Raw genomic sequence first — 15,113 nt, forward strand, 5'->3', positions numbered from 1 at the left:
ACCCACTAATACATTTACATAGAATGTAATATTGCAAAATTATAGTAAGCTGATTTAGGAAATACTGAGAATAAGAAATCGGTATGATTACTGTGCTGCTTTTATACCAAAACAAGGTCAAAGTTTGACTAATCATCGGAAAGATGCAGAGAATTTTATTTTTAGCCACTTTATTAAAGAGGCATGTGACGCCTGGGTGAACGCAATCAAACTACAGAGTTATTTATTTAGTAAATATTTGCTTGTTAGCTCCAAAATACTGCATGAAAGAAAAAGGAAAAAAAAGCTTTGCGTGGCTGTCAAAGGAGAGCTTTAAGCGAAATGCAAGCGTCAGCATGCTAACGTGGTCACAAAGACAGTGCACAAAGAGAAAAGTCATCAGAGTCAGTGCATTCCATCCTCCGGGCACAGCAAATGTCTGTGCCAAATTTTATGGCAAACCAAACAAAAGTTGCTGAGATATTACAGTTGGGGCCAAAGTGAAGGACAGCTAAACTGCTAGCTTGGCTAAAATTCAGCTAAAAACAAATTCATGCAAAAAATGTTCACAGTTGCAGTAAAGGCAGAGGGAATGGCATCTTTAATCATTCATTGCTCTGTGTTTCATGAGTAGGGATATATTTCTGTTGGAAACAGAGCAAAAACAGTATCCACTTCACATAAAAGGTCAAGAGTCAGATAGTTGCGGTACAGGCAGCCAAAGTCAGTGACACGGTGAAGCACTCAGACACACTACTACCACACTACATCCCTACTCCGACCCTGTGTGCTCTCACTCGAGGGCGACTTGCCCTTCAATTCTTATGGAAACATGAACATAAAGTAGCTGCACATGTAAGACTGTGTTACCCCCTGACACCTCACAAGTGCAGTGACCGTTTCACCACAAGACTGCTGGGCCTCTCTATTATTTAAACCCTTTCATGCTACAGTTCAGACCAGAGGAGTCACTACAGTGTAAAATACTTCTTAATTTTTATGAATGAACAGGACAAACTAAAGTCTGTCAGCAGGTGCTATACCAGACTAGATCTATACCTTTAGATCCACATTTTGGGGAATGTATTTAGTATTCAAACTGATGTTTAGCAATCAAACTGATAAAAAAAAAAAAAAAAGAAACAGATTTACTTTCTGAGAATTTACTTTTATTTCATTTGTGTGCTTTATCGTGGCTTCAACATTGTTACTGGCAGTTCATTGCTGCATAATTACAGTCCCACTGAGCTATGCGTGGCTTTTCATATATGCAAAAATGCATACACTCTCATTTTACAGTACTTCTTACTACCAAATAAACTCCTGAGTGTGTGTAAGGATTTCATTTTGGATGCTGGATGAGGTTTTGTGCATTAAAAAAACAAGTAACCCCCTGGCTTTTTTTTCCCTTAAAACAATATCTTTACATTTTCTTATGTTGTTATTTTAATTATAACACAACCAGTTTAGTGGCTCTATAGTGTAGTGGTTTTTTACACATTTGCGTGGTGAGCCATTTAATCTAGTGTAAAATTTCCAAATCAAACATGTGGAGCTGCCTGATGTGGTGATCCCTAGTGTCAAGCGAGCAGCTTAAAATAGTTTCTTTGTAATGCACAATTTTTTTGCACTAGAGTTTATATAGCAGTCACATAGGTTTAGATAGTGGTCCCTACAGAGTGGTAGTGGACCTGAGAAATGTCTGACCCAAACAGTCTGCATGCCTAACTATCCTTGGGCCAGATACTGAAACCCAAACTGCTCTCCAGTGTATTCATGTGAGTATGAATGGGTAAATGAGGCATGTTGTATAAACTGCTTTTAGTGCTCATGCAGAATAGAAAAGCTGTATATAAGAAAAGGTCTATTTACCATTTAAAACATGTTGGTTGCTGCAGTAAAGCACAACATTTGATTTGAAGTCAAATGTTCTCTGCTTCCACAGATTTTCAAGAAAACTGCGGTCGACTGCAGATGCTCATGACCAAAGCAATCATAAGGAGGCTTTTTAATGCAGCACTCCCTGAGCGCTGTCAGCAACCTCCAGCAACCACTCACCAACCAGTTAGAGAGTACACACTTTTCCCTAGCAACTGAAGGTTGCCAGGGAGTCATTGCCCAGTCTTTAGGTGTCTGTGAGAGAGTTTGAAAGTAAATCCCTCGTAGCACTAACTTCAGAGGGACACTAACCTTCTTGCTTAGCCAAGATCAGATTGTTACATAAAACAGCAGTGTGATTAAATATGATGAAGTGTGTATTGCACAGGAAGCTCACTGATAAAACAGTAACTATGTATTAAAAATACATGTGCTGTGGGTACTGTATGCATTTACACTAAAAACAAACCATCAACAAAGCAACAATAACTATAAAAGTTGAGACATTTTGAGACAAACACTCTTTGGCGCAGACTATCACACTGTTGTTTTCTGATGGGGCAAACAAGGACTTGCTGCCCTCTAATTCATTCTCTGTCTTTCCGCCTCTCTCTCTAAACACATAATCCATCACAGTCACAAAAAGCAGAAGACTGCAGGTAGTCTTGTCTGTCTCCTTGCTCTGAGTGATGTGGAGTAAATCTGCCATGGCTTTAATGCAATAGGCTGGAGTGAGCGAGAAAAGTCGATAGAAAATGTTTATTGCTTGTTTTAGATAAGGTGGACGAGGGGGATTTCCCTCAAACGTGGACGCTGTATGTTTCTCATTCGGCTGAGCGCATTATTTGAATAAATCTTTTGCGTAGCATTTAGATGAGAAGCTAAGGCTAGGAAGAATTTTTCATTCAACACATCTCACGTCTCCACAATAGTGCACCTGTTTTTCCATTCTGACATACAAACGTCCCATCTCCAACCACCCAAGCATTGCACTCAGCGTCACGCGCTGACTTTACTGCAACGTGTCAGAGCTGAAGAGAACACACAAGCTTTTCTTTCTCTGTCTCTTTCATGTTTTTTGTCTCATACGTGGCTTTTTTTAGTACTTATTATATCTGTGATAAATACAAAGAGCTTTTTAACAGCCGCAACTAACACATGACAATTTTATCAAAAAATAACATCACAGGGGACAGAAATCATTCTTGCTAATAGTAGAACTGCCTTATTTATTTGCAGTATAGAGTGAGCAAGGTGCTGGAAACACTGCTTTTGGTCTATATTGAGATGATAGCGTTGCACAGTTGCTGCAGGTTTGTCAGCTACACATCCATGATATGGATCTCCTGTTCCACGATACATCAAAGGTGCTCTATTAGACTGAGATCTGGTGACAGTGAACTCTTTTTCAGATGACTGAGCTTTGTGACAAGGTGCTGGAAGTTGCGATCAGAAGATGGGCACACGGTGCCACCGTGCTCATAAATTGATGGATATGGTCAGCAACAATTCTCAGGTAGCCTGAAGCATTTAAATGACACTCAGCTGGTATTAAGGGGCCAAAAGCGTAAAAATATCACCCACACCATTAAGCCATCATCACCAGCTTCAACCACTGATACCAGGCAGGATGGATCATTTCCATCCTTTAATTACTTTCACTCCAAATTATGACCTGTGATCCAAATGTCCCACCAAAAATCAACACTCATCTGACCTGGCAATGTTTTTCCAGTCTTCCATGGTTCAATTTTGGTGATTGTGAAGGAAAATACTCACTTCAGCAGGTCTTCTTGATCATGTCTGTATGCTTAAATTCACTGAGGTGCTTCTGTGTAGCTGATTAGATATTTGTGTTAAGGAGTGGTTGAACAGGTCTATGTAATAAAGTGATTGTACACTTGTAGCCTTTGGTCTGTTTGCACTTAAGCCCCTAAATAAAGTAATACCCAGCCCATGTTTGGTAATGCAATACCATCACATCACTGTACTCCTTAAATTTCTTGTAATCTTGTTTTAGCCTCTTCATTCTCTCACTACACCTCACTATGTGGTGGATACTTAGTAGCAAGTTGGAGGAAACTGCCACCAAGTATACTTCTACATTTTCTCTGGTGGGATCCAAACAGCTGTGATTTTAATGCCATTTCATTTCTCATTACTTTGCTTTAATTTTTAAAAGCTAATTTCCATTATTGGCAGTGGTTGCCTTTGTGATAACAAAGTATATACGCTGTAATTGGAACTAGAAAACATTTGTTAATGTAGTTAAGATGGTCCCCAGTCCTGGACACAAATACAGAATTAAAAGGATTTTGTGTTTATGCTTGGCCCTGAGTGTTTGGGGTCAACTAACACTGAAACATAAAGAAGTTTTATCTAGTGTCTGTGTAGACAAACAGGAGTTGGGGTTAGCACTTGCAGGGTCAGTCAATGGTAGGAGAGACCATCAAAACCAAATGATTTTGATGTGTGTTTTATATACTATAATCTCTACTGCATCTTCTTTTGCCCAATCAATTGTTCAACACTAAAAGATAATCATTTTGCAGATATATTTTCTCCAAATACTTTCTCCTTTGGTCCAGATTAATCTTCTGTTTTCTGAATTGTTTTGCAAAGCAAAATCCAAAACTTTCCAGGTCATTTAATTGTCCCCTGGACCTTGTGTTCAGAGACCAATCTGGCAGAAGTCAGCTTAGAAACCCAAGTATTTAACAGATATGCCTAAACAGTCTGGAGAAACTCCAGTCATTACGAATCACGATGCAGAGCATGACCACCCACAGTTGGCAGATGGGATGGTGCATTGTTGCCAGGCCTGAGCTTGTCCAGCCGGTGTATTAGTCACCTGCCAGTCATCACTGGGTCCAGGCCAGAAACGGAAAAGCTCGCCTGTCAGAACTGAACATTGGATGCTACAGTAACAGTCTTAAAAACAAGAAATTACTGGACCACTTCCCTCAAGACAGAAAGCAGCGACCATGAACTGACACCCCTGTACACTAGCATGCACAGATTATTCCAGTAAATTGGCCATGCTTTTTAAGAAAACAGACATAAGAGGATTTAACTCTTTTACAGAGCACAAAGTGTGACTGATTTCTATGAACACCTCAGTGATGGAAGATGGAGGGGAGGGAAATGTGAAGAGAGGATGCTGATATAAGCAGCGGGGACGCAAGGTGATAAAACCAAAGGGTGAGAGACAAGTATGCAGTGAGCAGGGGGAGGGGTGCAGGTGATCTGGGTAAAGCTGCAGAAATGAGATGAGATTATTTATGGCATTAAGGGAGTATGAAATAGAATTGGACAGGGGCTTCTAGCATGAGCCGTACCCGAAACCTGATCTCGACTTTAAAGGACAGAAAGTCATCAATCATAAATAAACCTGCATGTCTTAAAGGAGAGGAAAGAAGGATTTTTGTTATGCACTGTATCACGATAACGGGGTATGAGGCCTACAGCAAGAACACGACAGTCATCTAATAGTTTCTAAAGTCTTTAAAGGAAACTTAAAATTCAGAGGTAAGGCAGTACTGCAGGATCTGTGTGCATCTTTAAAAATACAGAGCGATTTAGCTACATTTAAAAATACCACTCACAATCCTAAGAATAACCACTTACAGTTTTAAAATGCGCCTCCAATTAGAACATTTCTCTTAACTTAGCTAAGAGGAGCGTTTGGGTGTCTGCAGTGTGGAAACAGAAGTGACACCTTCTGAGAAGAGTTTTTAGTGATTGTTGGCGATGATGAATAATACATTGTCTGAATGATGAGTCAGAAAAGACTATTATTTGGATTTGATTTGAGCATTTGAAAGGATTTGACATCTAATTATTTCCCTCTTGTCTTTGTGAGGGGTGCGACCAACAACAAAACAAGGTGGCATTTATTTTCATTGTAGAAATTTACAATTTCATCCCTTTTCAAAAACAATAGAATGAGTTTTACATTTATCTTCTTCTTAAGTGTGGAAACTCCACTCGTGGCACTGAGATAAATTCATGCACCAGTCCTCTGATGCCATGGTCTGAGTTCAGAAAGACAAACATTTGGGCTGAGTCACACAGTAGAGCATTTATTTTTTATTTTATTTGATCTTTATTTATTTATTTTTATCTGCACAGACTTTGACAGGAAAAGCGAAAAGAGCTAAGACTTCTGACTTTGGTTGTGATGTTTTCAGGTCAGCGGCTGTGAAAACACACAACGCACGGGGTTGTTCGACACAACCGTGCGCACATGCACTAAAGTTGAAACTGTGTTCTCCGACAGCTCCAGTTTCTACAGCTGTGGCAAAGCCACAAAGCGCTACCAGCAAGAAGGTGTGGAGTCACAGACTCTGTCACAATGTACTAACAGGTTGAGATGACAGCGTTAAGCATCTTTTTGGCGCCTTCAGCGATAACGCTAAATATGTGAGGACGTTTTATTAGCTGATAAACAGCGGTTTGCAAATTATTTGTAATATAAACATGCATGAGATTTTTATTTAAAACAATTAAAGAATCCACCCTTTGCTGCTAACAAAGCCTTGCAGACCTTCAGTTTTTCAGTATGCTGGGGTAATCTGGAGAAATTTATACACACAACATCTCAGTAGGGTTGAAATTTATTTCTAGCCACTGTGTTACAGACAGAATTCCAGCAGAGTGCTTCCTCTCATAGTTCTTGCAGAGTTTCCAGTGTTGTTCTTCCTCCAATCTCAGCAGCGTGGAGAGGGTATGGCATGACACCCTAAATCTTTCTTTCTTTACCACTACCAAAGCCTCCTAAATCAAGACATTTCTCAATCATGCTTGATAGATGGTGTCAAGCACTCCTGCAGCACCTTTAACTGGCTGTACTTCTAACAAAAGTTGTTATTAGTGACCCAAACATAAAACCTATACCCATCAGTCCTTCAGTATCTGTGTACTTTTAACCATCTCAATCTTTTCCTTTCAGTGGCTTTTTTCCCCGTTGCAACTCTGCCTAGAAGGCTGGCACTGAGACCGGTGTTTTGCAGGTACCATTTAGGACCTGTGATGTGTGTGTTTCTCAAAACACACACATCACAAACTCTGTGTGTACTTTGTCCTTTTTCTCAGCTGTGCACCACGGCCTCCTACCTATCCTTCTATTCTGGTTTAGGCCAGAGTGCTTTTCTGTAAAGGGTAACACAAACTTGTATGAATTCTTATTTCTTTGGAGTTTTCCAGCATGGAGCTGCCTTTCAGAAAAAAGGAAAAATAAAAACACCTTTTTTCCCCATTTTCAGATTATTATCTGAGCCACAGAGGTTGGTGCTCCAGACATCGAACTACCAAATGTTTTGCTTTTTAAAAAAATCAGGAACACAGTTTCCATCTGTGCAAATGTGATCAGTCACAGTTTTAACGAGACACACTTGCATTTGTGCCGCTGGAATACAAACCTGATTATTGTTGTATTTCTATGTACATGTTCTATGTTCTAAAGATAATTATGATTTATAATTTCATTACTCATAAATCAAATATTAACTAATCTTTTTCTTTATAGAAAAACAAGGATCTTCAATACATAATGTCAATTTTTCTAATGTTGCAATAGCAGCAAACAGACAAAAAACTCACTCCAGCTTTAGGATGCTAACATTCAGTTATATGCAGTCGTCACAGTAAAATAGATAAATAGTGAAACGGGGACAATTTACAACACTAACACGAATGTGTTAGTAGCTGGGAAAAGCAAGGAGGATAAAAAAAAGCAGCACTCCAAAATAACAGCAGAGGAGCCGTGCCTGCTGTTTGGAAGGTTTGGTTTTATAAGATGAGATTTGTTTTGTAGTCATTTCTGGTTCCATTGCTTCTGTCCTGGACCAGAGATCCTCTACACACAGCCACACTGGGCCAGGTGAGGGAAAGACAGTGTGTTACAAAGCTAGCAGGTATTTTTTCTGACCACAGAACAATTTTCACTACAACATTTGGAGGAATCGTTTTGTTTCAAAGCTGCTCTTTACAGTATCAAAGTGATTATTTCATGGTTTTTGAGTTTTTTGAGAGTTTATGATTCTTTTTAGTTTTGAGGACTCATTTGTGTTTGAGCCACATTGTTTGTGTTTTGGGGTACTTTTGCCTTATTAGCTTATTATAAGTTTAGCAGCTTATTATTAACCCTTTAAAGACCTACCATAGAACCAAGTCCGCCAGAGTTATCTTTATATTTTTACATACTGTAGTGCCATTTGTGGGAGCATTTCAAGTTGCTATACATCAATATAACCGTTATAGCCCAAATTTTGATGCATTAAGTCTATAATAACTACATAAATTGCAAAAAAGAGCAATAAACTACAAAAAATTGAAAATCGTTTTTGTTTTTTGTTTTTTACATATATTTCTAGTTAGAGAAATTTTAGAGGTTTATCCCTCAAAACTGTAAATACAAAAAAGTTGCACAAAATAGTTTCGAACAACAGGAAATTTATTTTGAGTGTCTTCATAGTTTTATTTTTTATATACTGCTGGAAAAACAAAAATAAATGAAAATAAATATTATAATGCAAATTTGCAAAAAAACAGCATGTGCATCAAAATAAACTATTTCCAGTAGTGCCTTTTGAGTTCTAAAAATCCCAGAAACTATTCAGAAAAGCATGAAGTCAAACATGACTTTTAAAAACACCAGTACAGGCTTATAAGGCCCCGAAGGTAAAAAACTACATTTTCCGCGAAAATGACGTCACTTCCGGTTTTGGCCAGGTAATGGTGGACAGGCAATAGTTCACGCTGACGTCTATTCCAACATAGGAAGTGTTATGAACAGCTGATCGGATCTGCAAAGTGTGTTTCTGGGATAATATGTTTTTGTTGCTGCAAGTGCTTTTAATGCTGTTTTTGCAAAGCTATATGTGGAAGGAAACCATGACTTAGGACAAGCTGATGGCATAAGATGTAAGTACAACTCCTCCAGTTTCATGTGCCAAAAAAATTATTGTGCTAGCTTACGTGGTTCCGGTTCTACAGGGATTTAAAAATAGTTATGCAAAATGGAGCTTGCCCGCTCCAGCCGGTTTTGGGTTATCTTTGGTTTGGGGTTGTTCAGTCTTTTTGTCTGCCTGCTTTCTTTGGTTACTTCCTGATTTTACCTTGAAAGGCTCCATTTTCCTTCATGTGTCTACCTTTTCTTGCTGTCCCTGCCATCACTGATTCCTTGGCTGTTTTCAGCTGTGTTTTGGTTCCCGTCTGTTTCCATCTCTCTCATTACTAGTATTTCCTGAATACTTGGATTCCTGTATTTCCTGTATGTAAGTGCCAAAAAGTATTGTTATATGAAACTAAAAAGCTTTTTATTTATATTTTATTTCATTTTTATGATTGTATTCAACTGTTTATATATTATTTTATGCATATCATACTTTTCAAAGTATACTCAACCATTGTAAACTGACTGAAAGGAGACTTAAGAATTATAATAAATACCATGATACAACTTTTTGAAACTCAGCGCTACTTTTCATGAATTCAAAATGGGTCTGATTCACTTACAGAAAAGCGTAATTCTCTGACAAGGTTGTGATATGTTTACTTTTCTACATGTGTTGATCCTGACAGGAGAGGACATTCTGTAACCATTATGACAATAAAAGACTCCCCCTAAGGTACTATTTCTTTGCTCAGAGTTGTCAGGTTAGCGGCTCAGTGTGGGCGTTCAGAGGACACTCACCACAAGAGAGAGCGGCCTCTTCCATGACACCACTCCAATGAGACCAGAGAGCAGAACCTAGAGGAGAAAAAATACAGATACTATAAGAGTGAATACTCAGACGTATATGAAATCAAAGCACATATAAAAACCACTGATGGAGATGATGGGACAGTAATAAATGTGGTCACACTGTTTAGATTATTTTACAACAGCTTCCAACAAAGCTCAGGCAAAATCACAGACATTAACTCTCTGTGTGTTTTAGTGTTTTGAAACATAATGAGCTTTCCTGTGCATAAATGTGATGCCACACTTTGAAAAATCTGAATTTCAAAAGCTATTCTAATTTGTTTCTGGCTTCAAGCGTGACTCACTCAGTTCTCCACACAGGAAACTGCGCTCTTACTGTTCATTTGATTGAGCTGCTGTCAGTGGTTGAAATAAGCTGAAAAGGTTGTTTGCTTTCACTATAACTTCAATAAAACTTTGACGGATGTTTTGTTTTACAAAACAATTATTTGAGCCTATTTTTGGCCAGTGAACAACAACAAGAACAAGAGGGAAAATTCAAAAAGTCATCATGCAAAAACCCACAAATAAAAGCAACATCAAGCTTTATTAAGTGAAATTTTTAAGTGAGTTCAGGATGTTTTGCACCTCTGATCTGCAGATATAGTCTATGTCCAGTTTTTGTGGTACACCTGTGCAGTCTAAAATCTAGACAGGCCTGGAGACAATTCCCTGTTGATAAGGAAAGCTGTTTATTGGAGGTGGTCCTGAATCTCGTTATCCCCACTATTGATCATGTGAGCTATAACATTAGCCGCAGCTTTTAGATTATTTTACAACATCAGACTGGCAGCACTTCCAACAAAGCTTAGTGAACCCGGCATCCTGACCAGCTGAGTATTGTCCCGTTGAGCCGGCTCTTCTATGTTGAGCCATGCATTTGTGGATTGGCCGTTTGGTTTCTCCTACGTTGAGGTCAGAGCACTCCTCACTGCACTGTTGTTTTAGAACTAAAGAAGTCTCTGAAGAGGTGAAATGTCTTTAAAAAGCTACAAAACTTCAGTCACCTTTTTTTCAAGCTCTCAAGACTACAATGACCTGGATGACTGAGACCCTGAGACGCAGATTATTATTTATTTTTGCACAAAAGGACAAGAATGTGATGGTAAAGTGCACACTGCATCTAGGACAGAAAACTCTATTCACTGTTGCTTGCACACCATCTGATCTGGGACAGCATGGGACACAAAACTAGTGGTGGTGAACCCGGAATAATGTTGAAGCTAATTGAATGCCAACCCCAACCATATACGGGTGAAGCTTGATGCTTCAGAACAATCAGAGATGAGACATCAGGCTGGTAGCACTGAAGCTCTGTTCTACCTGTATCAGTTTCTACAGTGAACACTTTGCAGATGAAACACTTTTCTTTACTCACTTTTCAGTTTCTAACTTTGCTTTTGTGAAAAAAAAACCTACAGAAGTTGTATGTGTTCTTATTAAGAAATGCATTTCTGTCAGTGTGACTGTCATATAATGTCTGGTTCATGGTCACTGCATTTGTTCTGTTGCACGGCAACTGTGATGTCACCACACCCCCATCACCTTTTATACTGGTGCTCAGAAAACAAACCTCTGCACCAGCGCTGGTACAGGAGTAGAAGTAATGAGAACAGGAAACAAAGAAATCCTTGAGGTTTCTTTTATTTTTTCTAAGGATTTCTCTAGAAAGTCTCATCCTTTCAAACTGTTGCAGCATCTCGCTCTGTATAATCTGAGACTATCTGAGCTCCTGCGCTGATATTTCACTGAAAAAGGCCGAAACAACACTGAAGCAATGGCGACAACAGTTTAAACCAGTTTAAAATTTGCTGTTGACTGGTAATCATGCAAAAATGCGTCTCAGGCCATGCTGTGACATAAACGTAATGTCACAATTAATGTAACAAACTAGTTTCTATAGACTAGAAATGTAACATAATGCTTTATTTTTAAAAGAATTATTAGTAATGAGTGATGCATTGCTGTTTTTGGAGCAATGACTCCAACACAGAAGCACAAAACCTTTAATGATGACCTTATTAATCTATATGTTACAGAAGCTACACTGTTCAAATCAGCACAGCTACAGTGGGGTCTCTTATAAGTTAAGCAGAGCCTCTGCTTGTGATGGATGATGATTAGATTCTTGGCTCCTACTCTCTTCATGTCAAAGTGCATTTGCATCCATCAGTGTGCGTGTGTGTCTGTGTGTGTGTGTGTGACAGAAAAAAGTGCTGTATGCATAAAATAAATGAGCAGTGAGACAACCACATGTAAACCTGCACACTGGTAGAGAGTATGCAGCGTTTTGTAGATGGTGTCTACTGGTTTAAGGGTAAATACAGCAGTATGAAGATTCAGCATATCTCTATAATCCATAGCGATATGCGCTGTTTGATCCAGTTTAAATTTGGGGGTTGTTTTAAAAAAAAAAAAAGGTTTTCAAAGTGAATTTCCATCTTACTGAATTCCAGAAAGATGTGTTTAAAGTATTGTTTAGATTTACACTGACAGACAGCATGAATCAAAGGAGGAACATCAAAGGAGTTGAGCTCTCGTGAAATGCACACATCAGGGTTGAGGCGATGAATAAAAATGCGCAAAAAAAACAGGCAGCCCTTCCGAGGAAAATGGACCACTAAACACGGGAGACAGCTGTAGAAAACATCGCTTTCTCTTCCCCGTGACCATCGAACCATCGTGTTCCTAACCCTAGCACGGCTAAGTTCATCCTTGGATGGTTTCCTTTCTTTGCAGGTCATGCTAAAAATGCAGCATGTTGTGCTGCTGCCATGACTTCATCAAAGTGTCTCCCAGGAGCTTCAGGTTTCTCTATTAGCACTGATTTTCTTTCAGATTTCGAGCTCCATCTACCTGGAACCAGTTACCCCGAAGCCTCTGCTGAAATGAAACAATTGCGTTTGTGATGTCTGTTTTTTCCTCTGTTCCCATCTGCTATTGATGTGCCTTTTTGATTTAAATCCAAGTAATCCTGCCTTTTTAAATGAGCTGTCTGATTAAACCAAAAAGACTTAAAACACACACACACACACACACACGCTGAATGTTTTTTTTCACACTTCTCTCTAGGTGTGGGCTTAATTTTTTTACAGTGCGTGTAACTGTAGGTGTGAATTTGCGCATCATCGAAATAATCGTGTGAACAAAGGGTACTGATAGCCTTCGGCTCTGTATTTGTCCATGGTCTCCCTCTCTGCCTCTCACCCATCTTCACCCTCCATTTAACACCACCATGCTCTTCCTTTTTTTCCCCCCGTTCATGCCGCGCTCCTTCCCTCTGTCCACTCTCTCGATATCCACCGTCTCTCTCTACGTTTTGCCACCTTCCCCTATCCAATTTCTCCCTGTATCACACTCCATCGCTGTATTTCTTGCTGCTGCTGCTCAGCGCCCACACAGTCGCACTATATTTCTGCACTTACACACTCGCTTTCACTAAGCTCCATCCAGACTTCTCATTTCTCTTCCCCTCTCCATCTTGTTCCACTTTCTAGTCAATCTTCTACTTCTGTGCTCACCTTGATACCCACAGGACCCGGCGAACGGGATGTCAATATTTCATTTGAGCGCTCACTCGCACAGACACACACGGACACAGGTGTCTTTTTTTTATTATGATTTTTTCTTATTTATATCTTGTGGTTATAAACAAATTCAGAAAAAAAGACAGACAGAAACAAAGAAATCTAAACCCATAATGAATGCATCAAACCCACAGCCAAAGAACTCAGGTATCTATAACTTTTATGTAATAGTGCAGTCTTTGTATCTTTAAGAATAGCCTTTGGACAACAATACACAGCATGTCAGCTACATTAGACTTTCTATTACATTGGACTTTTGTTGCTCATTCAGTAAGTTCACAGTTTTGGAAAGATTAAATACAAATAATGGTTTTAAATTCACAAATTTAGATGGTGAGGCTTTTATATTAGAAGCTAAGAAGGGAGCCACAATCTGCTTTTATACTCAGTTTTATCTTTTTATGCTACTTCTAACTCGATTTAATACATCAGCATAATGAGCTCTTATTTAAAGCTTCATGATGTTCATTTTATAAGTTATGGTCACGCTTAGGGTGTGATTTAGGGCCGACCCACTCTGCAGCGTACACGGTGTCCGTCTCTCAGTCAGATCCACCCCTCGTTTGTTTGATGGCTGTTTTCCAAAAGCCAAGATGGACCGACCGAAATTCAACTTGAGGTTTTAAAACAGTAGACCCCAATGGGAGACATCATGGTGCTATGTCCTTCTTTTGTATACAGTGTTCAAGTGGATCAAGCTTGCAGTAAAGCTCGGACATCTCCAAGTCTGTGACCTGCCATGTCCACTGGGCACAATTATTTTCTTCAGAGTTCAACGCTGTGGCTGACAAGAGACAATCTGCAGCCACTCTAGCGATCATGCCAGCATCTCCTGACTCTTTTATCATCCCTCTGTCTTTACAAGCTATTATTATTTGGTTTTTATTACTCTCGATCTGACTGCATGCTCTCTGCTCTTTTTTGTCTCATCACTTTCCATCTGTTAAGTATCAACACTGCTAGTTTTTCTACTACACACCATTTGGAAAATACAGACCGAAAATGAAGTGTACACAGTTAATTAAAGCAGGGAAGGAAGTGTTTTGGAAATGTATTTGAACAAAGACAGAAACTGTAAAAAATAAATAAATTTAAAAAAAAGCTGCAGCCACAGTCAGTGGACATCAAACTGACTGTGTGTGCACTTTCTGGACTAATAATGCCTCTGCTCTGTCTCCTCTGCTCATTGCTAGTATAAACTGCACCAGGAGACAGGGGCTTGTGTTACTGCAGGTATATTCACCTTCTTTACACTGGTGCCAGGCACTGCGACAAGGAGTCCAGAGACGTTGTGTCACCGTTACAGACTCCTCTCTCTCCCTCTCTCTCTCTGCTTGGTGATGCTCCATTTGCAGAGAGCAAATGCACTGCACAATGCACAATCAAGCTTGAACTGAGCTCCTGTCACCCAGCGGTTTCTTCTTACTTATCCAGCTCTCCCAGATTTCCATAATTATGCAACATGATTTCACTCCGTTACCTTCAGGAATTTAGCACTGGGCTCCAAATGTTGTCTTTCTGTTTGTGATTCTTATCACACTGATGTGCTTGGCCTGCTTCACTTCTGCACTGGTATGACATCAGGAGTAAAGAAAAAGATTTGGCATTCAAGCACGCTTTTCACCGCAGATATCAAGTGTGCCATCAAGCATACAGCGCAAACACTCATGGCTGTATGGTCACCACCGCGGGAGCAGAGAATGTACCCGGAACGAAGCTCTTTTTTTCCCTCGTCTCTCCACGCGTTCCCAGGTTCCCCCGTGTAGACGTGTGTGGAGGACAATGTGTATACCTGTGCGCCTGTTTGAGAAGTGAAATGATGTGCGAGCAGGAACCATGTGATAGCTTTGCTGGCTGTCAGTCACTGGAGGCTTTTCCTCTTGGCTGCGTCCAGAACAAGATTAACATTCAATACTTAGCAG

General features: G+C 39.6%; 1 protein-coding gene across 1 annotated transcript in view; it reads right to left on the bottom strand.

The window, feature by feature from the left end:
* The window catches only part of fam189a1 (family with sequence similarity 189 member A1), a 107,664-nt gene that overhangs the window by 49,771 nt on the left and 42,780 nt on the right, over positions 1-15,113 (bottom strand). Inside the window, exon 2 of the mRNA XM_063494451.1 lies at positions 9,554-9,610. Within this exon, the coding sequence (XP_063350521.1) occupies positions 9,554-9,610 (57 nt within the window). The remainder of the gene's footprint in view (positions 1-9,553; positions 9,611-15,113) is intronic.

Source organism: Pelmatolapia mariae, linkage group LG1, assembly GCF_036321145.2.
Source record: "Pelmatolapia mariae isolate MD_Pm_ZW linkage group LG1, Pm_UMD_F_2, whole genome shotgun sequence".
NCBI lineage: Eukaryota > Metazoa > Chordata > Actinopteri > Cichliformes > Cichlidae > Pelmatolapia > Pelmatolapia mariae.